The sequence below is a fragment of the Idiotropiscis lumnitzeri genome, chromosome 12, assembly GCF_059441095.1.
Source record: "Idiotropiscis lumnitzeri isolate Australia: NSW breed Sydney's pygmy pipehorse chromosome 12, RoL_Ilum_1.0, whole genome shotgun sequence".
Lineage (NCBI taxonomy): Eukaryota > Metazoa > Chordata > Actinopteri > Syngnathiformes > Syngnathidae > Idiotropiscis > Idiotropiscis lumnitzeri.
This window is the reverse complement of record NC_142402.1, coordinates 11,897,029-11,924,040: the sequence shown is the minus strand read 5'-3', so window position 1 is coordinate 11,924,040 and position 27,012 is coordinate 11,897,029. Positions and strand designations below refer to the sequence as shown.

General features: G+C 39.2%; 1 protein-coding gene across 2 annotated transcripts in view; it reads right to left on the bottom strand.

The window, feature by feature from the left end:
• The window catches only part of LOC148325927 (collagen alpha-1(XI) chain-like), a 62,653-nt gene extending 50,820 nt beyond the window's left edge, over positions 1–11,833 (bottom strand). For both annotated transcript variants that reach the window (XM_088310908.1, XM_088310910.1), the window contains exons 1-4: positions 11,521–11,833; positions 3,666–3,830; positions 1,722–1,935; positions 150–312 (exon numbers count right to left, since the gene is read on the bottom strand). In XM_088310908.1, the coding sequence (XP_088167034.1) occupies positions 150–312; positions 1,722–1,935; positions 3,666–3,830; positions 11,521–11,632 (654 nt within the window). In that variant the 5' untranslated portion in view covers positions 11,633–11,833. The remainder of the gene's footprint in view (positions 1–149; positions 313–1,721; positions 1,936–3,665; positions 3,831–11,520) is intronic.
• Positions 11,834–27,012: the final 15,179 nt, after the last annotated feature.

Here is a 27,012-nt window from a genome sequence, read left to right as displayed (position 1 = left end):
AGCCTGGCCAAAAACATCTTCCCCCGACCAATTTTACAATCAAATCAATCTTGTTGCCTTGACACGTTAAGCGTCTCTGAAATGTTCCACCGCAGGAACGCAGGAAAAAAGGGGTTCAAACAGGGATTCCAATATGGCGAGTGGCTCACCTCGAAGACTTGGTCGTCCAGGATCCTGGTGCCAAAGACGGTGATGCCTTGCGTGTTAATGGCTGCCTCCTCGCCCCTAGCCAGATTCTTGGTCACCTTTCGCTTACAGTCCACAATCATGGTGACGCTCTTCTTCTCCACGCTGATGGCCACACGATGCCACCTAATGACCAAAACACAAGCAATTACTGGAAATGGCTGAAAACACCTGAAACAAGAGCTTCAATCCAAAACTTCCAATATGAAAAAAAATATAAATGTCAAATTTAAAAATATGTTTACAATATTGCAGCTACTTGCTCATGCCAGCAGACATTTGTTGGTCTTTTCTGTCTTGCCAAAGTGTGAATTGATGTAATCCAAGTCCAGACAGAGTCACTACATATTCAGCAATGAGAAGCTGCATATTGGTCAGATCCATTTCCCTAGCATGTTAATAGCGGACGGGTGACATGACGGACTCGTAACAACTGTTCAAGTTGATATCCTTTAAGGATGAGCAAGTACCAATACCAGGTATCGGGTACTCGTGGAGGCTGCCGATAGCAGCCACTGATATTTAAAGTAAAGAAATTCTGACCAAGTAAGAACTCATTGGCACTAGTTGTTATCTTACTGCGGCAGTCTGACACATTGGCAAATCATCATCTGCGTCAGAAAGACAATGTTTTGTCATTGTATTAAATAAAATTGTATATGTATCAACAGTACTACAGATATTGGTCCAAAAGCTTAACAAATAATACATGGGACAAAAGACAAAGCATCTTTTTTACGAGAATAAGTTGTCGGAGCCATCACTAAATCGAAACATTCCATTTATTGCTTTTTGCATTTGTTTCTTCCGCAAAGAAGTGGCGTCAGACGTCGGAACTCCAATAGCACTTTCCCCTTCTAAAAGCACATAGGAGTAAACCTGATTTGTTAAAAATGAATTAGTAGGAACTGCAACAGGCTGTAAGCATTAAAGGTGAAGTGTCCAGATTCATTTTAGTCCATTAAACTGCCTTTGAAAATTTGTTTGCCAGCTGTTAGCACGCCGGCCTTCAAACCGGGCTTTCGTTTGCATGGTAATCTAAGGATGCTTCGGACCACACTTTCGTAGCCTACATTGCGCCCTTTTTCCACACTTAAACAACAACAAACAGCAACAACAAAACCATGCTGATCAATGTTTTTGTTTTTTGTTTTTCAGGGATCTTGGTTTATGTATTCCATGAAGGAAGCATGATGGAGGAGGAGCCTTTGGAGGAACCAGCCTCCGAATTTGTTCATGTTAAGCTGCACTTCCTGCACTCATGCGAAGCTAAACCCTACTCTTAATGTCATTCATGCCAAAGTAAACTTGACACTTCCTGTCTTCATGCTAAGATAAACCGAGCGCTAGCTCACTGTCTTCACATTAAATTAACCGTGTTCTTATGTCATTCATGCAGATGGTACTAAAGGTAGCTTGAATCGAAGACAAGAAGTGCTCAGTTTAACTTAGCATAACGTTAAGACAGTTTATCTTAGCACCCACATCTCCGGTGGAGAAGACCCTGTGGAGGAAGCGCTCACTGAGTCACTCACTTGCCGTCAGCCAGGTTGATGGAGCGGAAAAGGGGGTACTCCTCAGGGGCTGGCTTCCCATGCTGGTCTTCGTACAGGAAGATGGGCGAGCGGCCCACCTCCACGCCCAGCTGCTGGATACCCTGCTGGTTGTACACAGACAGGAGGAAGGACTGCAGGCCGGATTTGGGCTTGACAGTGAACATGATGGAGAAGTCTTCTGGGAAAACTCCGCCTGGAAAAGGTCATCCAAGGATGCTTCATTAAAGTCGACAACATGGAAGAAATAGCTAGCTAGCTAACTTGGCTAGCTCAATATATTTCAATATAATTTTAACATTATCTCAAAATAAAATATCCAAAATTAAACAAGTTGAGTTAAGCTGAATGTGAAGGCTTGTAGTGTAGTTTTAAGAGCTGCGATTTAGTCACGTCACTAGAAATATAGAAATTTCTGAGTTCATCTTGCGCATGATGGCTAAAATCAAGCAGATGAGCTTGTGTCATGTCATCTCAGAGTGAAGGACTAGAACCACACCCCTTACTTCGGCCAAACGTCTTTCTCTTGCCACGTAAAACCAAAGCAACCAGACGGCTGCAGCCAGACAAAGTGTTCATTACGTCCACCGCAACGGCTTTCGAGGGATTGTTCATTTTGGATTTAGTGAGGTGCCTTCACATAACGCATACCACTACTCACATGGTCCGCGCTCTACAGGTTGCCCACCCGTGATCCACAAAAGCGTCATGTCTGTGTCTCATAAAAAAATAAAATGAAAAAAAAGAACCAGACAGTCTAGGACTGTCTGCCAACTGCAGCTAAGTGTAGGCTGGCAGCAATTAAACTTGAGAAGGGGGCACACTGTATTGACGCTGGCAGTTTACACTGTACTTAATTATAAGTAGTGCGTCGCCGCTTATCCACACATGATTGGATAACACAAAGCTGGTGTTGCTCTTTGTTTATGTGACGATTGAACAGTGCAAGATGTTGATTTAGAGCTTCTGGAAAAGATTTTTCCCATCAGTGTATTCTCCATTGAAATACAATTGAAGAAATATGTGCCCTCGTACCAGGTTTTTCATAGCCAATCCTAAGAATGACCACTGAATTCTGACGCCGTGTTCCAACCATGTTAGTTGACTTGCTTTATCCTTAATGTTTTCTTTGAATCCTGTGGCTTTTAATGTGACGCGGTTTATTCATGAATTTCGAGTGATAGTAAGAGAGACTGAGAAAGGTACTGGGACGACACTGTAAATAGCAGCGTTATACATTGTTTGGGAGGGGGAATATCTACCCATGTCTGAGGTAAATAGAAGTTTTTTCAAAATCCATCTGCGTGACCTCTTTTTTTTCAAATATCCCATGTTATGTGATGGAGACGCACGGCTATTATTACTAAGCGGCCAATGTAGTACAAATTAGTTTTTATGTCTCAATCTATCTGCTTCAGTTTTTAATCATGTGTATTTTGTAGGCCCAAAATTATGGTATTTTGGGTTTTTATGTTCAATAAAAAAATATTTAAATTTCTGGCACCTGATGGAATAGCTTTGATGTCTGGAATTGCAATTTTTGGCAATATTTAATCAACAAAAGATGGACATATATCAAGGTGACCAATGGGATCCTTACATTTTTCTGCATTGGGCATCTGACGGAAAAAGTATGGACACTTGTGGTTTAGTTCAAGCCTATATTGACCTCCATTGGATATTTATTTATTTATTAACTTTACGTATTATGTATACATTTCTTCTTCCCACACCTGATTGAAAAAGTCAAGTTTTTATTTGTTTGGGGGGGAGTTGACCAACAGTATGTTGGAATTCTTTTTTTTTCTTTAAGACAACATACTAAATCAAGGTGATCTGCATCACTGATTTCATTTTTTTTCTGCATCTGCGCTCGGAAAATATTTGGACAATACAAGTGTTGGTTTGCAAGAATAGGACGTTTACCTGGGAAGAGCTGCCTGGTCGGGGTGCTGATCTGAGCATTCTTGCTCACTCGGTACGCAATATCAGGTTTGGAGCCTCGGCGCATTGTGCAGAATCCGGGCGTTTTCTTCACGCCTTCTGGTGAGCTCTTAAAGTCCAAAGCCTTCAGCACGTCCACTGGCTCGGCTGTGATGGCAGAAGAGGAGAGAAGATGCAGTTCAATTAAATTCAATAAACATTTAAACATTGATGGATATTCTGGTCAGTAGAATTTCTGGAGAACTGGAGAGAACACAGATCAGGTAATGACAACAATGACTGAAATGGTTACACCAGCCGAACATTGTGTGAACAAGATAACCAATTGTGGCACACAAGAGGAGGAAGAAAGTAGGTAAACAAAAGAAATGGAAAGGACTGTCCAGTGAAAAAAAATATGTCTAATATTTTTCCAAGAAATATTTTTTGTCAACAAAAAAAGTATTTTTTTAAAATGAAAAAAAAGTCACAATATTGCATGAATTAAAAAAATAAACATTCATGAAAATATACATATTTTTCAGGAAAAATATTTAAAGAAAACATGTTAAAAAGATATGTTTTAATTTTCTAAATGAAAAGATTTTTCTTTCATTTATTGTACATGTCAAGAACCACAAAAAACATTCTAAACAATTTCCATGGACTTGATACACATTCTCGTCCTTTTCAAAATGACCAAAAACAGGTAGGAATAAGTACAACTATAACTTTTCAAGTCAAAGTTGTGCATTTTCTTTGACAGTCATATTATGACTTCCAAGACAATAAAGGTGTATTTTATTACAATAACTATGTTGTTGTATTTTTACCAAGATACAATGATATAACATGAAACAAGTTGCGTATTTCCTCCATGAAAATTTGTCATTTTTGTGAGAAAAAAATAATTATAATTTTTATAATTATTAAGATTAAAAAGTTATATTTTTACAAGACATAAAAACCCTGTTATAATATTAACATCAAAGTCCTATCAAACACCCCTCATTGAGCCAACTTTGCCTAAACACACATTCCCTTAAACCCCCCCATCTGAAACCGAGGTGCCGCAAGGTCCCGTGAAAACGCGTAATAATAATACTCCACCGACTTATATTATTTCTAGAATTTTAGCAAGTTTTTAAAGACTCCCCTTGTTGCTGCTTGGGCAAGCATCCAAACTATTTAACACTCACCAAACGTCTCTTTTCTTGTGTCTCGCCCCCTCCCTAAATAATACACACTGCATTCCTCAAGCAAATCCCCATTTTGGGTTCATTTCCCGTCACGTGATTTCTTATTGCAGCGCTGATAAGAGGGGAAATGAGGCCGACTGATTGCGTTTGTGCCGTGAAAGTGTTGTTTAAGGTCACTTTGCATTTGGACTGCATAACAAACACACACAAAATGACTGAGACTGCTTTGATCATGTCTTACACATGTAGAAAAAATTGCAACAAGTTAGTATGAGTGAAAAGTTTGGCTGCTTTCTTTAATGGTGGAGGTTTGTCCAGCTTATTGTTTTCTCTTCGGTCATTGTGTGTCGTAGCATGGAAGCTAACGCACTAAAATACAAATCCTGCACAATGATACGTTCAACTGTACCTCAGATTGCAAGTGTCAATTGTAATGAATAAATCCCCACAATATACCTGAAGATCTATTAATTAAGAGACTATATGCCGTGACAGTGGTTGGGAATTACTTGCCTTAGACGAACAAGATTCGAGCAGTCACAGGACCGTCATGCCTCAAACAGCAAAAATGAAAAATGAATGGAGTCTCTAAATGCTTTGATTTCTGTCCATTTTCACAAAGACTACAAAAACCTTTTGGATTGTAAAAGCCAATGTCAGAATAAAAAGTAAAGTCCAGTTCGCGGTCCTCACGAATCAGCAAGTAGCCGCCAAGCTAGCACACTAGCAACCTGAAAAAATACTTTTGTTCATGCAATTAGTTTTCAGTTTTTGTCACACAACACATGTTGGTATTGCTGCTTTAGATTGCTAATGTTATGAATCCTGTTGGTCAAAGGTCTCCGAATCAAGAAGTAGCCTGCAAGCTAACATACAGATAAAAATGATTGAGAATCTGTGATTTTTCCATTTTTGCTATTCAAGTCACAGTGGGTTTGTTTCCCCCGTTTCAGAATAGAAATTGGATTCCTGGTAATGTATTCTCACTGAACTCAGAAGTAGTCTGCTTGATAACATACCAATAAAAAAAAATAAAAACTATTGTGTGTCATCATCAACACCGTGTAGCCTGTCTAGGTTTTTGTGAAATTATGCAATTCCTCTTCTCGCCATTTGATTCCCAATGTTAATGCACCCTCAATACCTGAGACCATCCCCACTTCAGAATGCTAACCGTAATGTCCTGTTCACTGATTCACGATGAACCAGAGATTAGCCTGTGACCGAACATATTTTTTTCACCATATTGTCGTTTCTGTTCGCAGGTCCCCTTCCCAAAGAATCAAACTCAATTCGGTGCAGTCAACTTAATGTTTCTCACTTTGTTATTGTGACTTAACTTTTAGTTCAAATTTAGGAAAAAAAAAACATTTTTACAAACTTTCCCAGTTTTTTATTGCCGTCTGCTCTTCCGACCACCCCCTGCCAATTGCAATAAATTGCCGCCTATCCAAACAAATACAAATATGATGATCCCGTCTTTATGGCCGCGCTGTATCGTTATCGCATATTAATCTGCTTATTTAAATCAACCAACACAGTATGAGACAAAAAACAACATACAATAAGTCTTTTTACCAAGCGGGGAATGACAGGCTGTGTCTACATCAAAAGACCTACAACGTATAACGGGTCACGTCAAAATCCCATCTAAGAAATTCCATGGGAAAAACCTTCAGCCGGACAAGATCACACCATAAGCAAGCGCGGCCAGTAAATTCTGACTGTCGAAAAACGTAGAATTAAAACATCCGCCACTTGATATTATTTTCTTCTGATGGCACATGAAGTAAGGGAAGTGCTGATTGTGCGGTTCCTATATGGGTGGCTGGCTGCTTGGTTGGGACGGGTGCAGGGAGGTGGTGAGTGGTGGTGGGGCTTCTGCTGGAGCTTGAAGTCCACATGCTGAAGCCATTATAGGCCTGGCACCACTCCCTGCGCACCACTCACCCCCCTTTAGTAAAACATGCACAAGACTAAACTCGGATGGCCCCAACTTTCTTTGCTACTTCTCCTTCTTTGCGCACCCTTTGCAAGGCTTTAGTGAGTCTTCATGAAGTGGTTATCAACTAGTTTATTATTGCTTTACAAAGTGATCATTAATGAGTTTTTAATGCTTATGAAGTGGTTACTACTATTTCTTTTCATGATTTAACAATGGTTTATTAACACCATCAATAATGATTCACAAAGTGGTTATTAACTAATTTATCAAGATTTTATAATGTGGTTACTAAATTGTCAATAATTAAGTGTTATTGTTTACTTTTTAGTGATTCATAAAGATATTCTCATGTGAATAATACTAATACTTATACTTTATCAGTGCTTAAAAAGTGGTTATTAACTAGATTTAAAAATGCTTAATATGAGATAACCTTTGTTAAAGCTTGAAAATGTGTTATTAACTAGTTTATTAATGCTTTATGAGGTGATTACATAGTTTATTGATGTTTATGGAAGTTGTTATGAAATTGTTTAATTTATAAATCGAATTTTAAATTAATGCTTGGAAAAAAAGGTTAATGCTTTGACTATTGATGCTTTAATACATTATTAACTAGTTTAATAATGTGTTATAATGCAATAAAACCTAGTTAATGCTTTCTAAAGAGGTAATGTATATATATATATATATATATATATATATATATATATATATATATATATATATAGTAATAAAATACAATTTGGAGCAATTTATTTGTTAATTATTACTATTAGTATTATTACTGATATATAAGACATTTATAACAACTTAGTAAGAACTTACCACTACAATTGCTGCCAGACTTGATAATGTATATCGTTATTGACATTAGCACACTAGTAGCCCTCTTGCAGGGTTCATAAACACTTTATAAAGTGGTTATAGACTAGTTAATACTCTATAAAGACGTAACATACTACATACTATACTGTATCATAAGATAAGATAAGATTTCCGTTTATACATTGATTGATATTGACGTCATAAACAATAAACAGTTAAGTCATTTCAAGAATAGCTATTAGGTATGTTTAAGCTACTGCTACACTTATTTTATTATGTTTTCATGAATCATTACATAGTTAATAACCACATTATAATTTATGAAATAATTTATGAACCCTTCAGAGATTCTCCCCCCCCATTTTCTTCATGCATGTGGATCATGTATTTTAGTGAATAATTTATTCTGTCAATCACTTGAGAGTGGAACTTTAAATGTCACATCAAAACTGTGATAAAAAGTGAACAGATTAATATTAAAAAAATGAGCATGAGACTCTGTTGGAATACTGTGCCAAGCTACTGCTTCTTCTCCGAGAGTTTGGGAATACCTTTGAGCATTACTGCATACCTCAAGGCCTTATATATTCCAGATGTGGCCTATTGCTCAGGACACCCGCCCATCTACTCACCCCCATTCCCACTCTCCACTTTCCCCACCACTTTCCTTTCTTCGCTTTTTCTTCTTTCCACCGCACGGCACACTGTCCCGAACCAGCATTCCAGCCACTCGAGCTCTAACTCGACAGATAATCGACTAATAACCGCGACTGCTTTAATGGAGTGTTTGCGAGCCATTAAGGCAGCTCATTTGTCAACGTGTGTCAGCAGCAGCATGTCTGCCGCGTTAACAAGCTCCCCCGGAAAAAAAAATTGAGGATAAAACAAAGTGTGATAACCTGCCGAAGAGGCATGCAGAGACACGAAATGAAAAGAAGAAATAACTCGTTAAAATCATCTCAAGGGAAAGTAGCAGACGTGGAGGCAAAAATTCCATTCCTTACTCCTCGGTTTGATGTGGAATTGAGCTGTGATTAAGACGGGAATCTTCTCCCAGGGACTTTTTTTCCTCTCCCTTTGACAAGAGGCGTTCTAACGAGGTCTGGCAGCAATGACGGCAATTAAGTCCACCCACCCCTCTCTCGCCAGCCCCCCCAAGAGACCCCGCAAATGTTTGTGAGTGCACATCATGCAATTATGGTGCGCTTCCATCTCAATCATGGTGGGACAGCAGGGACTTTGATGATTACACAATATACAGTATAGAACGATGCAAACGATTTTTGCTGCTGTTGACATTAACTTCTGAATAGGTTCATCTATTCCGTCATGTGCAGTTTTATTGATAGATGTCATTTTTTACTTCATAAAATACGGCTGCTTTTGACTGCTGTATTATACTAAAGTATATAGTTATACATTGCTGCTGACTATTCTTGCTGCTGTTAGCATTCACTTCTGAATATATGAAGCAGTATGATCCACTCATATTCAGTTTGATGTATACTATATATATGTATAGTAGATATATTGTTTTTATTTAACATATATTGCTGCTGACTATTGTTGCTGCTTCTTCACATCCACTTTTTTATAGTATCAACTATTTTTCATGTTCAGTTCTCAATGTATACGTAGACGAAGTACTATTTATTGATACATGCATGCAGTATAAGTGACTTGCGAAATAAAATGCTGCGAGTAGTGCTGCTGGTTATATCCACTTCTGGATTAATAGGATCTATTCATGTACGGGAGGTTAGCCACTTATATTCATGGAAATTTTCTTTTTTTTTTTTAAGCATTCAATGCTGCTGACTATTGCCGCTACAGTTCACATTCACTTCTGAATAAGTACTTTTTACATTGCCACTCATAATTATAGATTATTTTTCGGTCGATGTAGTTTTTTGTTACATACAATGCTGTTCGCATTTGTATATTCACTGTACCATCAATAAAACTAAAACTAATTACTCATCCATCCATCATCGATACCGCGTCTCCTCTCTAGGGTCGCTGGAGCCTATCCCAGCTATCTTCGGGCAGTAGGCGGGGGACACCCTGAACTGATTGCCAGCCAATTGCAGGGCACACAGAGACGAACAACCATCCGCGCTCACACTCATACCTAGGGGCAATTTAGAGTGTTCAATCGGCCTACAATGCATGTTTTTGGAATGTGGGAGGAAAACGGAGTACCCGGAGGAAACCCACACAAGCACGGGGAGAACATGCAAACTCCACACAGGATGGAGGATCGAACCCACGCCCGATGCTGTCTCTCACTGTGAGGCCATCGTGCTAACCAGTCGTCCACCGTGCCGCCTAAACTAATTACTCATCAATACACAATTATTTGAAAGTAATTTTTGGCGGCCACAATGCTTCAGACTCTTCTTGCTGCACTTCTGTACATATGATACCTTTTTTTCCATGGATAGTTTGGCATTCATAAAAACAGTACTTCTTAATACGTCCATTTTTTTGTAACATGATGCTGCCAATTATTCTTACTGCTGAGCGCTACTTTATTCAGGCTAGACAGTTGGCTGACTAATCAAGCTGTTGGTCACATTCACATCTGGGAACAAAATACATATTCATTTATATACATTTTGCAACTCATACATTCAGAGAGGAAGATTTACATTTTGTATCAAATAATGCTCCTGACTAATCTTGCTACTTTTCATGAATGAATAGCATCTAGTCATGCTCAGTTTGCTACCATCATCAGCATATATAGTATTTTATGTTAATGTATACTTTTCAAATACTCTGCTGCTGACTATTTTGGCTGCTAGTAAGTTTGATCCTTAGGTGTTTTTAATTCTGGGTTTCTATTACTGTCCACTTAAATCAGAATTACCCCATCGCTGGATTAATAAAGGGAAAGCAAAGACTCCTCAAATATGTCTTTTGGCTTTGAAATGAGCCCAAAAAAGCTAATTTTGGAGAACGCAAATATTTCAAAGCCAGCAGACACACATTTTTATATTTCTGGCAAGAGACCGCACAGTATGGATGCCTCTTGGCTCCCCCAACACTATTCTTCAAAGCAAGACGTTAATGTGACCGACATATGTGTTTCTAAACCAGTCAAAACAGTCCACTTTTTCTCTCCCCCTTCTTCCTTTTCCATCAACGCCCCCATTTTTTTTTTCAGGGGGTGGGGGTGCTTTCGAGGGTGGGATAGTGGGGTGGCTTGGATAATATTGGAAAGATGGAAAAGATATTCTTCAAGAGGACGTGATGTGAATTCCATGCACAGAGTTCAACAGTGTAAAACATTACAAACATTTTATGGCAATAAACCCTCCATTATTTATTTACAGGGTAATGAGAAATGCGTTTTTTCTACTGTAAATAAGCAATTCCTTTATTATTTGAAGTCTGCGTTTCTCATCATTCTATGCCTAAAGGTCGTTTGTAAAAAAAAAACACTGGAGAAATGGCGCAGCCCCACAACACAACCATCGGTTTTCTGACTAAAAGGAATGACAATGAAGCAAGTGCACAGCGTTCACGGCGAATGAGAGCACATCCTTGCCCGTTTTGTTTTTCTTTTTTACGCACAGGGAGTCCAATATCATCGCTCACCTCAACGGACCACGCCTAAAGAAACGTGGGTTTGCGTGTGTGCCAGATCCAAACCTGCAATCACTTGCAAATCGAACGTGACTCGAGACGAACACATTTAAGGCAGGTTTAACTGTGCGTAAAGACGCACGAGTTCAACTAAACAAAAACTGCCAACGCAAGGTGCAAGAGTCGCGTAGCCAGCAATTAACACGAGAAGTCATCCCTGAATGACATTTGAACAAATCCCACGTCAAAACCAAAACAAAACACATTTGAAATTTTGCATGAAAAGGTTTCTTACCTGCTCTGACAGCGGCCGTTTGTAGAATAAAAACGACGACGGCGGCGGTCAGCGTGGACCACCGCAGCCACCTTTTCGTCCTCCACCTGGCGGGCCGCCTCTGCGTCTCCATGGTGATCGCCCGCGCGGGTGGTGCACGAACTTTTGTTGGTAAATTGAAAAAGGTCAATTAAAATAAATCCCCCTGAAAAAAAGTGTGTGTGCTCGCACTACTACAGCTCCATGTGGGGGAGGAGTGACGATGCCTGTGGCGGCCTGACGAGAAGCTTCAGACCGGCTTCCCCTTTCTTCAAGCGCAGCAGCACACTGATGGTGAAGCGCTGTCATGAAAAAAAAAAGCAGTCGGCTCCTTGAGAAGGGGTGGACGAAGGCCAACGAGGAGGATACTCATCGAGGAAAAGCATCCATTCATCAAATCACCACTCTTGAAAGTTATTTCCACGCCCCCTATACCTCCCTTTGGTCCTCCCCTCACCTCCATCCACTTCAGATGAGCATCACTGGCTTCAGGTGCAACTGCTCCCAAATCACATCAAAACCTTTCAAAAGTGAAGTGGAAAAAACGTGGGCTTGAGCTATTTGGTAAAAAATACGACCCCCAAAAAAGTCTTCAATCTTCAAAGAGTTGAGCATCATCAGATGAGACTTTGGCAAATCTCGTGAGAATTCAGCTTGACCCATACACAACACACAACATACACAGACATATCCCACACACTTACAGGACCTGATAAACTGTTTAAAAAAAACAAACAATAAAGACATAGCAAGGCACAGAAAAAAACATGAGGATAGAGAACCCAAGGGAGCTGATCTACGCTGAGAGGAATGACAGCCCACGGCCACAACAGGGAGCGCCACCACAGAGACCCCCAGCCTAGATTGACGGGATAGACCCTACATAGTGCAGAGGTTTCTGGTCCCATGGGCCTAAGGAGCCTCTAGGAGGATGCCCCCCCATCAGAAGGCCAGCCGCACCTCCCAGCCCGGAGGCCCCCCATGAGGAAATACTGGAGCTAAAAGCTAAGTAAATTAGCTAAAAACTAAAACAAAACAAAACAAAGCTAAGACAAAACAATAGAAGAAGCTATGAACTAAAAGTTTATGGTTTCAAGATTAGACAACACTAAATCTAAATTACCAAGACATGAGATTTTAAAGACTTTTAAGCAAAATGATCACCACGCAAATGGAAAAAAAATTAATTGTGACCTGTGTGATCATTGGAGATCAAAAATGTGATGATAACCACAAAACAGCAAATGGAATTCAAGATGTCATAGGGCATCATTGACAAATAATGGGTGATAAAGATAAATAAAATGATTTTCCAGAGGCTTGCAAAAATATCTAAAGTGTTAATCTGCTATATATAAAATGTGTAAGTCACAAACGGTCAAATGAAACGGCTATTGTAAAGATATTTTGCTGAAAAATATTGAGGATTCCAGCTTTTAGTAGTCATGTGCAGGTAGAAATGATTGCACCGTTGTGGGAGTGAACACAGCTGACTTATTTCCTGGCCAATAAAAGTGGCTCCTCTCATTCCCTCTAAAACACAGCACAGGAGAAGATTGTGGGCTACAAGGCGGAAGCATGAATGGACTCGCTGAAGTCCATGTAGAAGATGGACGCGCGCATTGTACATTTGCAAAGAACTGTATGAAGATCTCCACTTGCGGATGATGTCAAGTTGGCTGATCAGGACATCCAACTTTTTAACGAGTATGGACCGTTAGGAATGAAAGGTTACTTTGAAACCATGCATACCTAGCAATAGTTTTTTGTTTTTTTTTACGACAGGGCACAGTTTGACGCAGGACACGACTATTTCCACTGCTGTTAGTTTATATAGTAAATGAAACAAAATAAAGCCAAAAATCAGCTAACCAGAAAAGCAAATTAATCAGCAAGGGTGTGGTGAGTTTAACATCTTCCTATACGGGCCACTGCTTTCATAGAAGGGAAAAAAAAAAAAAACTAGCACCCGGTAGCCAAAAATCCAAATGTTTTCCAGACTCGCCAGCTTCCTCTTGCAGACCTCAGGCCTGATAATAATTAGTGGATAAGAAAACAACAGAAAAAAAACCTGGAAGACAAAATGGAAGCACAGGTGGAAGCCATAGAGGCCGGCATGTGGACGCTAAGTGGAGTGCTTGTCACTAATCAAACAATACTACTTTCAGCTCTTAAAAACTATAAACAGCCTCGAGGAATGCTTACCCACTGTAGTTTTTATAAGTTGTTAATGGTTTGCATTATTATTAAAAAAACCAAAACAAAAGTGCTTCTGGAAACCCTGCAATGGAATCTCGAAGGTTGAACACGCTGGAATCATTTACCGAACTCGGAGAGCAAGGCTAAGTCCATTTGTCGTTTTTATGTTAAGTTAAAAAATATCGAGAGAAAATGTTTATCTTTCAAATGATTAGTAATTGAAATTAAAGTTTGGTCCTTTGATGCACATAGTACTTTTCTGGATTCCGTCGTGCATCACTCGGTCACCTCCCATTTCCCAGATGGACACGCCCACCAAATCAGGCTTCACCTACAAAAACATTCAAGAAAGAGACGTTCAGAGTTTTCATGAAATATTGACAGATTTAACAGATGTTTGGACTATTGCACGCAACGTTTTTTCTCATCCTAGTTTGTTTCTTTTTCTCCAGGCAAGCTTAATGTTGCTGACCATGATCAAACCCATCATGCTTTTGGAATGTGGGAGAATGTTGCAGTACATGGAGAAAAGTACCAGGTCATAGGCTGTTGCCTTGAGAATGGAACCCACTCATAAATTGATGACTTCATGTGATGACAAAACAAGTCATCAGTCGCAAGAAGTGAAAGACGTTTCAGACTTGTCAAGTCCATCTCCAGACTCAAACCCTACAGCGAATGCTGTTTAGCTATTCAAAAAGGAGATTTGAAAGGAGTACCCAATCAATCCATCTACTTTCTAGTGAGCTTTTCTTTATTTTGGTCAATGGATAGAGGGATTGAATGTCTTGTGGGTTTACACCCTTCAAGTCTCCTCTTTAGCAGGTAAAATGCATTCTCTGTTGGATTTTAGTCAAGAGTTTGACTTGACAAGTCTCAAATCTTCCACTTTTTGCACGTGATGAAGTCTTTGTTGCTTTGACAGTGTGGTTTGACACGTTGCATTTTGTGTGAATTCTAGTTCGTCAGACTGTCTAGATTGGGATTGGCTTCTGACCAGCCCCTTGTTCCAAAATCAGATGGGCAAGGCTCCAGCTCACCTGTGACACTAGAAAATAAACAGTATAGAAAGAAAATGGATATTTCAAAAGTAGAAAAGTATCCAATGGCAAGTCTATTTAGGCATCCTATCTGGCTAACGTTAGCATGTAGCAATCCGGCGCTACTTGATCCAGCCAAGCCTTTTCTCACAAGCCGCATAACTGAGGGGATACACTAAAAGCCAAAGCCTCAGTGTTCTCCCTCACCCTAATCAAGGGCTTCTTTTTTAAACCGTTCGCCGCATGGCAGTTTAAAGCTCGCAAACACAGTCATTTCTCAAAAGGGCACAATTTTGTGACACAAACAGGTACTTTATGGCACCGTATAAAAAAAGATGGAGCATTGGCATGGTGATAAGAAGGGCGTAAATGTACTGCGACTCACTTTCAAGAGCAAGAGAATAAAATGACAATTGCATGAAAGACACAAGAAAATTGGTTATTGGCATATTTTGGGGGAGATTTCCAAACCAATCAGACAGCAGCATTCAGAGAGGCTTGGCTCCTGTTGGACGCACAAGCAAATTCTATTTTGCTGCGTGGAGGTCCGCCAGGCGATGGCCACTGTGGACACAAGCTGCTTCAGCCTATTGTCGTAAGGGATACGCTCTGGAAGGAAAACAATGGGCATTTGAGGGGAAAAAAATGGGCAGAGTCCCAAAACAATTCAAATCCCTGCCAATAAAATGGAGGGCATTTGAAAAATGAAGGAAAGAAGTCCAACAAAAACCTCGCGAGTGCAGTTTGTGACGAGTGCGACGTTTTTAACTGATTCTTTCTCTTCGCCTGCATGTATTGGTGAAAGTGCGAAGTCAAAGAAGCAATGACAACATGCGTTATAAAACCCTGTCTCTATTGTGCAGCCAGAACCGTCATTGAAAAAAAATTCCAGTGTTCGACAAAATAACCTTGATTCAAAATTAATGATCGATTGACATTAATACACATTTAAAACAGCAAAAAAATATTCCGTGCAACACAATGAAGACAGTCATCATCAGGTATAGAAAATATGGGACAAGAGTCACATTACCAAGAAATAGATGTGCCTCCAAAATGAAAGATGGGATGAAAATTAGTCAGGGGGTCTGCCAAGAAACCAACAGCAACATTGGAGGAGCTGCAGCAATTTCTTGCAAGTAATTGGCTGCGGTGACAGCAATCTCCCATCTTCTTCATATGTTGGGCTATGTGATCGAGTCACATAGTCTTAAAAATCTCAGCGTATGGCTACATTTTGCAAAAACACACTTGAATTCACATGTGGCAAAACGTTGGTGGCAGTATCATGCTTTCCCTCCCCCAAAAAAATCTGTTGGATTTACCAAAAAAAAAAAAATCTTGTTTCCCAAACATTGACTATGAATTTATTTTGCGCTATATTCATGTTGGTGAAACATTTTAATGCATGCAACCAATGCCCATACTTTAAAAAAAAATGTAAATCCAAGAAACTATTTTGCATTGTAGTGGAGGGAATGATGAACAGTTCAAATTCCAAGTCAGACTCAGCTAGAAAGCAAAAAATGAAAAGTCCAACCGAACAGCTGAACTGGAAGCAGTAACGTGAAGCTTTTGGTTAACTCTGAACACAGCCCAGTTAGGGGTGTGTAAACTAGTACAACCACTTTATGTCAGTGAAGTTTTATTTCTATCTTGAAAATATTTTTTGTTGCTGTTGTAAGTGATAGGTCACCTTGGACTATTTTTTTTCTATATCACAAAGACCTGGCAATTAAACAGGGGGTGAAGACTTTTTATATCATCCATAGTTAATGCATCTGGCAGAACTGTTCATATATCAACTGCACCTCTGAGGGTGTCATGCTTCAGAGTTTGGGAATTGGTGAAGTTGGTCTTGTTTTTACTCATAATTTAGGTCTTTCCCATGGGACCATACTCCCAAAATGTGCAATTTAATCCAACAGGTTGTCTTGTTCAAAGAATGAATGTACATTTTTATGCTTCTCTTTGAAAATGAAGTCACACGCCTCAGAAAAATGTACAGACTTCTTCTTATATTTCATTTTTCCACTGGGCTGCTCTTTAATTTTCGGGATGATTTGACATGCAGGGCAACGCTTTGTAGTTGTGAGACATGTGATTACAAGCGGTGCATACGGTGCCAACATGCGCTCGGCTGACAATGTGTAATTACGCCGTCGTAATACGTATGTAGAGCGGCTGTGAAAATAAAGTTTTCATGTGTATTTTGGTTGTACAGGAAGACATGTTTAATCAACGTTCCGCCGGCCTTCCCGAAATGGACTGACACACTTTTTTATTGGCGGAGTCATTCTGATGATTTGAACCGTACCTTCGCAATGTGCATCACTAAAACTTTCCTGAGGGAAGATTGCATTATTAATGAAACATACATAGTACATAGCAAGATTGCACATTCCGGTTCGTGACAAAATCCCCGGATTTTTTATTTTGGGTTTCTAAACTTTTTATAATTTTTTTACATTGCTATTATAGAACGGTGCCTTAAAATATGAGTCTTTTTAACTCAAAGCACTTGTATCTCAAATCATCTCTCAATGGATATGCCATTAATCCATTACAGCCCCCCCCCCATAAAAAAAAAACTAAAATGTTTGTCGTGTGTTTTTTAAGAAGAAAAATAGCACTATAAAAATATATACCTAAGGAAATTAAGCAGTTTTGCTACGTTTTTGCTTCAATTCAATGGAGATTGTGCTGCTACTTTTGGTATGCGTGTCTTGGCCACCTGGAGGAAGTAAATTACAGACATATGGATTAAAATAGATGGTTTCAGCCTGTTAGTGAGTTGTAGTAATGTTAGTTGTTCTTTGCAGGGGATCAATAATGTATGTCTATGTTTTGCTCTACCGTTTCTGTTCAAATATCCATTTCTTAAAGTGTTATAACACCACAACTGTTTGGTGAAGTTATGCATTTGTTTTGAATACACTGCACATAATTCTCTTTATGTTTAGTTTGACAGTATACTTCAACTGGGAATAGTATTAGCATAAAAAAGGGGACAAACGATGGCTCATATCTCCAAATATTTTTTTTGTTGGGTCACTTGAATCTCACGGCTCCACTTTTAATCATGATATATACACTTTGGGACTTTTTTTTGTGTTTCGCATTTTTCACATTTTTATAGTTCATGGTTGTTGTTGTCATAGCGAACAATTGCATTCATTGTACACTGCGCACACACACCCACACACACACACACGCACGCACGTATGCCTGCATAACCAAAAGTCTCTTAAATTTAAATTATTTCTAGCTTTCCTGTTTATTTCGACTTTGCACACCGTTGGGTATTATGAATAACTATTAATTATGACCCACAAGTGTGTATAAACATTTGTACACATCTGAGCACTCACCCGAGCCACATGTAGCAAACTTTAGGTGTCAAGTGGGCTCAAGCACGGTTCGAGTAGTGCTAGAGCGCGCTTAGACTGAAAGGTCAGCCAGCTTGAAACATTTAGCGCTTATGTAAACCGCCTGTAAACTCCCTGAATTTTAGAGGACATTTCCTCGCCGTGCTATTTTACGACTTTGCCCTGAAGTGCACGGAAGTTCAGAGAGGGCTTCGAGTTCCAGTCGAGTCAAAATTCGACGATGCGTTGAATACCCCGACTAAAGAGAGGAACTTCTAACGACTGGGTGGAGTCGTCATATGTTTGGCCTTGCTCGTTGTACGCGGTGGACAACCTTGTCTAGGGTTTTATACAGTAAAGTTTTCCTTTGGAATATTCAATATTTTTGCAATATAGAAAAAATGACTAAGGCCTGGGAAATATAATATACAATACAATCAAGTTTTTATTATTTAATTCCGGGGACAATTTTATTGGGAAAAAAAGTTTCTTGATGAGTAATTAAAAAAAAAAAAAAGTTTGAGTACATTGGTGACGAAAGCATGCTTTCTTGTAGCACGTGACAACATATGCTCAGACCGAAATGCCGCATGTCGCGACCCTCTGTAGTCCAAATAAAATTGCAGTAGAGGCAAAATGTCATTTTTAAGTGACATTCAAATTGGCGTGATACCGTCCGAATCACGTTTTTTAGGAGTTCATAAATGTAAATGCATATAATGTTGAAGCATCTGAGGGTTATTAAGGCGTTAAAAAAAAAAAGAAGAAGACTCAGCAATCACGAGTGACATTTTTAGAGATAAAATGGGCGGTCGTTTCACTTGTTCCGACTGTAATGAAAGGCTCCGCCTGAAAGCGGACTAAGTGGCGAGGTCTTTGATAATGTAAAGCTTGAATGTCTTGGATTTCATGTGGCAAAGACTTGAGTCAACGGCGGCCAAGAAGATGGCGGTGAAAGGAGCGGTCGTCGTTGCCGAATGTACTCTGGGCAGCATTGACGGCAAAACCTAGTGCTTTGGCTGTATCCAAACCCAGTTCAAAGCTGATGTTTATTATAGATCACTATTGGAATTTTGTGCATAGAAGTTGAAGTAAATTGAATAAAACATTCTTAAGAAGATGAGCCAATTGGTAACAACACTAACTTAGGTCTTGTTGGGTTATATCATGACAAAGTGACCTGCTGTGATGTTCTTAACCATGAAGCAGTGGGACCATTGTGACCTGACGACATCCTATACATTTAGCGGGAGGTTTCACCAACATGAAAACCAGAGAGCTTTCTGTCTGTGGGTGTAAAATCAAGCAATTACAAAGCTGAGGGAAGAACACACTGACAAAATAACCATTCGGTTCATGGGGGAAAAGAATCAGAAGGTTTTATAGATCTAAACCCAATAGAGCATGTATTTTACCCAAAATTTACTAAACTATAACAGAAAGACTGACAAACGAATATTCTAAGTAATTTTCACTCTAATCTATTTTAATATGTCAAAATACTATTGCTCACCCACTGTACATAAACTTGGTCTATACAAATGATCCTATTCAATCCAGATGGAGACACCTAGAAACAAAAGCTATATAGTTGATCTTGTGTCTTGTACTCGTCTTTATGCCTCATTGTTTTCAGTTTAGAGTAGGAGTTGGCAAACTTTTTGATTGTCGGGCCACAATGGGTTCTAAAATTTGACAGAGGGGACGGACCAGGAGCAGATGGATGGAGTGTTTTGGTAACCTCACCTCGTCGGAGAAAAAAAATACATTTAATTTTAAATGAAAGTGAACAAAAGCATTACAATATATATATATCTTTGAAAAACCACAGTATTTAGAAAATAAAACATTAACAAGGTTTATTCATTTAATTTCTTTTCAAGTTCGGCGGGTCGGATTAAAACGTTTAACGGGCCGCATGTGGCCCCCGGGCTGTAATTTGCCCACGCCTGGTTTAGAGCAACAAGAAAGGCAATTGCTGTCACGGTTTCAACACTTTTGGATGGGAACGTACAACATTTCTAGTCTATCACACTCGCGGTGGCATGGCGATCCATAAAGGTGCCTCGGTAAGTTTGCTCTATAAGGCTTTTTAGGGCGTAATTCGGCGTTGAAGGTAAATACGCAGCTTGGAATTGTAGGTCCACTCCACATCCTCGTTATTTCCTCGCCCAAAAGATCCTATGAGATTCAGATGTCTATGCTGCTAGAACAGGCTGCTGCATGCGACCAGCATGTGGCTCATTATCTGAGCTTATTTTGGAATGTCCTGTACCAAGTAACCATAAACAATCACCTTTGTGGACACGGTGCCGCTTCGGGTTTGTCAAGGCAACCTATTAACTACGCTCTGTATGTCTCTTTTACACAAAGAAAAAACTGGAAAGACAACGCTTTGTGTTTTCCAGTGTTTTTTTTCCCCCCTCCCTATTTTGACTGGTTTTCTAACCATATCAATGCAAGGAAAATATTGCAGAACGAGGAATGTATAATATCAGAGTTTCGCCCGAAGCTAGTTCGCGTCTTCCGATTTGGAAAGTTTACATTTCCTCGAATAGGTTTTGTCAAACAGCGTAACAAAGGCTATCGAATGTGATGGCAAGAATGACTAAATGTGTGGCGTCAAGGCCAAGATTCCTTTGATTTGAGAATTTGAGACTTTTGTCAAGCATTTAATAGAAAACACGTTACTAATCTCCACCACAGACTGTAAATGAGGTATCATAGACTGCATTTTTTTGCCATGTAGCTATGTTAATTTAATCAAGTCCAATGAACAAGAATTTACAAATGTAAAACATTTTTTAAATATAGCCTCCGGCATATGTTCACGCAAAATAAATATTTTCTAAGTTTACCCTGTGTTGCACATTCAATCGCCCTCAATCGCTGACACGTGCGCTACATACTCATATATAATTATACATTTTGTTGAATATTATTTTACATATTGGGGAGTTCAGATTGTGGCCGCCATGACCCCCCCACCCCCACTGACACTATACTCGGGCGCATTTTGCCCACTAAGACTACATGCGTCACTATTTCATCCACAGGAAGTCCGACATAGATAATTAGCAATTTTGTGAACTATTGTTTAAAATCAGGGCCAGTCCTGTCAGGGCCACTACGACTTCGCTCATGGTGGGCTGAAAGACCCTGTGAGTAAGCCAAAATCACTTGGAAGGATTTCCAAATGCAAAAAAAAAAAAAAATGGACAACACATACTGTAATATATCAAGTACAGTTGGGACTAGAAAGAAGCAAGTGAGTTGCAAAGAAGCGACAGAGTTGCATCATTTCAGTTTGTCAAAATAAGTGTGAAATAGCTGCATGCTTTGAATAAGGAAAAGTCATGCCATCTAGTGGACAAATATATAAGTTAACAACGGAAAGACAATAACCCTAAAATCGTTAGTTTCTGTTATGATAGATAAGAGGTCAAAATGGCTTTATCAACAGGTTCTTGTTTTTTGTCATTAGTATTTTTGTGTGTAGTTTTTCCATTTTAAGTTAGTTGGCATTAAATACTGTTTTTATAAATTGTAATGATTTGATGTTCAAGGTACAAATTATATCTGTGACACACTTTTTCAAAATAGTCCGGTAGACGAAGAGTGTGGTTAGGAAGTTGAGCTTCGTGCCCACAACAAGACAACATATGTAAATCAAGTGGGAAAGACATGAAGAAGCGCAGTAGCCACTGCCATGGGTGAAGTAGAACATTATTTTTCCGTGATCAACACCTCCCCCAGTGTGTGCACTGGAGGAGGTCCACCGCAGCAGTTTGCGTTGCAGCCGCCAGCTGGATGCGGCTTTTTTTTTTTCCAAGCCAAACCCCCAGAACTCCACTCCACTAAAGGGGTTATCTCCGCGAAAACAGTTGACATAAAAAAAATGAGACAAAAAAAGGCAACAGTGCGAAAGATGTAATTAAGCGCTGAAGAGATGATGACGGGGGCTGCGGCATTGGGTGATGGTTTGAAACCAATAAATGGCACATCCCGACCACAGGAACAATGACAATATAAATATAAAAGACACTGGTCAAGGCTGCGAAGGCAGCGTGGTTTGGCATTCCGAAAAATGGGACACGGAGAAGTGACGTGCTTGTCCTGAGAGCAACCCATCAAAAGAGTGGAAAAACACGTGAGTTTTGAGTTGCCTGAAAAAATTGTCATGCCTCAAATCCACAGTGTCATCAAGTTAAGGTTCGGGGTCTAACGTATCCTTATTCAGATTATTTAATACGAAGCCATAACAAGTTCTCTCATGCAACACCTTCGATAACGGACAAAATGTGTAACTGCTTCACGCTCAAGCCATTCACCTTCTGCGTAAACAAACACAGTGCAGATCAGCCTCTGTCTAACCCCGACTACCCTAGTTGAATTATTTTGCAAACCAGAACCACAGCACCAAATGAGGCACAGTACTCCCTTGTCACGTTCCAGAGCACACATAGGGCAAATATTTCTGGCAGCCGTTTCCATCCGACCTTGATCCAAACCCCCTGTTATGGATTACAATTAATTCTAACTAGCGGTGGGAAGCTATATTCAATTAGCTAACAATGTTTACATGACCATAGAAAAGTGCAGTTGAGGAACTTAAGCCAGTTGGACTTTGCAATAGGGCCATTGAACTTTGACCTCTACTATTAAGTGTGAAATGATCCTAAACATTTGAGATTCTCTGTCTTTAAAGCGTCCCTTTCGCCTAGCTTGCCCAATTAAATTCAGAGGCTCTATTTACCCCCCACCCCCCCCCCAATTGTGTTGCAAACCAACAACAAAAAAATAGTAGCACCTATTGAGGCATGTGAACGGTCTCTTACTTTAGTTAAAGATTTTATTTCATTAAAAATATATATTTTTTATTTTTATTTTAGTTACTTCATTAGTTTTCATTAAACTATAATAGCCTTGGTATACTTGCCAATTTTTCATCATTCCAATTTGGCAGATTTATTGTGAACAACACATTTTCCTGTGGTATATCAAATTTAGAAAACACTCCTCTCACTTTCCAAGGACTTTTGTTAGGGTGTGTGTAACAGCCAGGAAATGTGCATCAAGTCCACGCACGTGCGCTTCTGAGCCTATAGTCGCCTACATTGCAACGTAAAGGCGATAGCAAGGGCGTCTGGAAGCGTTTAAAACTCAGTGGGGAAAGAAAAGAAGGCATTCCCACATATGGAATCATTTGGTCCAAATAGGACTTGTCATTTTTTCCCCTCTTGCTCTTGCTGTGATTCAGGTGGCATGTTTTCTTATATGTTTCACCGCCCACTGACACACACTCTGTACATCTTACTGGAAGGACGGCAAACCGAGGCAAAAGGCGTTCATTGTTCTTGGCCTTAATAATGTGGCAACAACCAACGGTGTACAGTGGTGCCATAATTTACAAGTTGAATTGTTTCTGAGACCACATTCGTAACTCAAAACACACTAATCATCTTTGCCCATTGAAATGAATGGAAATGCGCTTTCTAACAATAGGCGTTTTTTGTTTGTTTTTTAACGCCTGTGTTAATATTCAGCTTGTGGACTTCATGGTATTTAAGATATTGCATTATAATTTTGAATTATATTATATTATCATTTTTGTGTCACAAAGTCAAAATCTCAAGTTTCATGTTGAAATTTTACATTTTCTAGGAAAAATACACCATTATCATTTTGAAATATTGCATTTTATTTTAATGCATAGCATGTTCATTTCATCATGTGAAAATGTAGGGTTTTAATGTTAAAATTTGGAATTCAATAAATATTAAATATATAACGCGTTTAAGGCAATAGTGTATATCGCTGGCGTCGGGCCAAATGACTTTGGCAAGTTTATTCAACTATTAGTATTGCGAAAGAGAGCAAGCCATTTTCAGCACTTTAGATTGGTCAGTTATGGGTAAGAACACCCACATGTGTGGACTGACCAATCATATAGATTTTTGGAAAAAAAAAGTGAAATTCACCAAAATGTGACTTACAAGGTTTTGGTTTATATGGCAAAACATTGCATTTTAATGCAAGAATATTGCGTTTTGTGGCTAAACAGCATTTCAACAATAGAGTTTTTTAAAACTGCGATTGGCTGGGAACCAGTCCAGGGTGTACTCCGCCTACTGCCCGTAGATAGCTGGGAGAGGCCCCAGCATGCCCGCGACCCTTGTGAGGATAAGCGGCTCAGATAATGGTTGGATGGATGATTTAAAAAAAAAAATAAAAAAACTGCTGCATTGCTATATATTTGTTTGTATGGCTCATATGATGTGTGTATATAGCATGATGTGTTTCAGAGGCACAATAAGAGCATTTTGATAGCCTTTTTTTCCCATAAAAAAATATAGCAATTAAATGTAAAACTAAAACAAAGTATTCATTGAAATATTTTGTGGATTTCTTGTCCAAAAATATAAATAGATATTTTTTGTTTCAAGAATAAAGCAGAACATGGCAGTCAAAACTAAGCATTGTAATATCAAAATGTAATATTCTGTGGTTAAAGACGTTTTCAAATATAGAATTAATCTAAAAAAAGACTTTTGGTGGGCATTATTTTTAGCGTTTTGTCCATGAAGGAGATTAAAAATAAAAAAACTATTTCTTATAGGTGACAACTCGCCAGAATGAAATAGCCCAGCGCCAGAGCAGCGTAGTAAACCTCGGGGGCGCTAGCACGCTTTTTCCTCAGGGCGGCTCGGGCCGACGTCCACGCCGCAGCCTGCGGTGGAGGAGGCCCGAAGCGCCGGCAGCACGGGAATAGAAGTTTATTACTGGTGCACGGCTTACCAAATTGATACCTTGGTGCAAATAGAAGGAAGAAAATCACACACCCATGCGCCGCTCACCAATGGAGAGGCATACGCACACCCACATACGCACTACCAGGCTAAGCTATACTTTGAACGTTCCTGTTTAGGCGTTACTGGCAGACAAATGTGGACTCATTGTCCTGCAGAAGCAACGTCCAGGCACTCAATGACTACAGATGCTTTATAATATGTCCAGAGATGAGGCATAAGTAATATATATTTTTTTAAACAGTACTTGTGTCATGACATAATTAGAAGACAATCTTAAAACGATGCAGGAGGTTGACTCTTGTACCCATGCTGCAGTTTTTTCATGGAAACTCATAGTACATGACTGCTATTTTTCATACGACACCGACTGTATCACGATACAGAATCATGAACCAAACAACAAAATCAGAATATAATGCGTCTTAATCCCTATTTTTTAAAGAGAAACTCACTACACAATATGATTGCAATATTTTTTCTGATGATATCTGCAGTATCACGATAAGGTGATATATCGAACAAAAACCAAGATACCATTTGTCACATTAGCAATGTAAGGAAAAGAGGACTCAACTTCCATTTTATCCCCCTGCAAGTAACACGCAACATCATTGTGATGTATGTATAGTCAGTAACTCTCTCTCTCTCTCTCTCTCTCTCTCTCTCACGACATCATAAAATCAATGTAACTGAGAAAAGAATTTAAACAAGATATCTACAAAGGGACAAAACTAATATTTGATCCAGTCGCACCAATAAAGTATCACAAGAGACAACAATATGCATTGCACAACACATAAAAATATATCAGATTGCAGGACAGTAACCTTCAAAGGTCTCCATGGAGGAATGAAAATCACATTTTCTAAGCCAAACCTTAGACAGCCCTCTAGTGAGGAGAGCTGACAAATGCACCCTCAAGAACAATAACAAAAGAAAGACAGTACAAAAAATAGACCAAATTCTTAGAACTCTGCTTTTGATTTAATCCGGATCAAATGGAGGTGGCAGACATTTTTTCTCCCATAACACCGAGTGGAAAAGCTCCAATGGAAACTTCCTGGATGTCCCTCTGGCGTCTGTTTTTTTTGTAAATTTGCACCTCAGGATTTCTCACTGAAGCCAATGGGTCACATGTTATATTTTAATTGAACATTTATATATTAGTATATTTAAATTCAAATATACAGCGTAAGAAAAGATAAAAAGATAATGCGAAATAAAACTGAAAATCAGAGCGGGGCCCTTGACCCATTTTTGCCAGTCAGTCCCCGTTCCTCTGGCCCGCGATCTGGTTAGCATTCCGGTCTCAACCTTCCGACCTTATTCATAAAAATTGTCCCCACCCTCCGCCCTTATAGGAATAAAGGTGCAGTGTAGTGAGGAACATAAGAAGCGCTGTTACTTGCATGAAAGTGAAAGAACGCCATTCCCATTTCCCGCTGAGTCATGTGAAAGACGGTCAGAAAATTGACTCCAGCTGACTGTTTTTTTTTTTTTTTCTCTCACCAACAACTTTTCCAGCCACCGACAACGCAAATGGAATGGAATTAAGCCGCACAGTGCACTTGTATCACCCTTTGCTCAGTGCTCTCTTTCAGTCCTACCTAATATGTTTCAATCAACATTTCGTTTTGTCCAAATACAATGTTTGACTCAACTGAGTATTCAAATTAAACAGCATTTTCCAAGAATCATATTGTTTTTGTGTGAAAAATAGTGTTTTGTTGCAAAATATTACATACTTATTACGAAATAGTTTTTGTAAAAATTATAGTATTTGTGTTTTACTCTGCCGACACACACACACGCACACACACACCCCCACACCCCTTCCTAGGGTTAAGGTCATGTGTTTTGTGTTCTAATGTCCAGCTAATTTATATTACAACATATGGAAAGCGCTTTGTTACAGCTCCAGTTGTTGTAAAATGCGCTATATAAATAAAGTTGAATTGTATTGAAATTAATTTTAAAATCGATTTTTCCAAAATCTCATCTATACATTATTCATTCTTTTAATAATTTTAGTAGGGGACTTCTTTCTTTACTGTT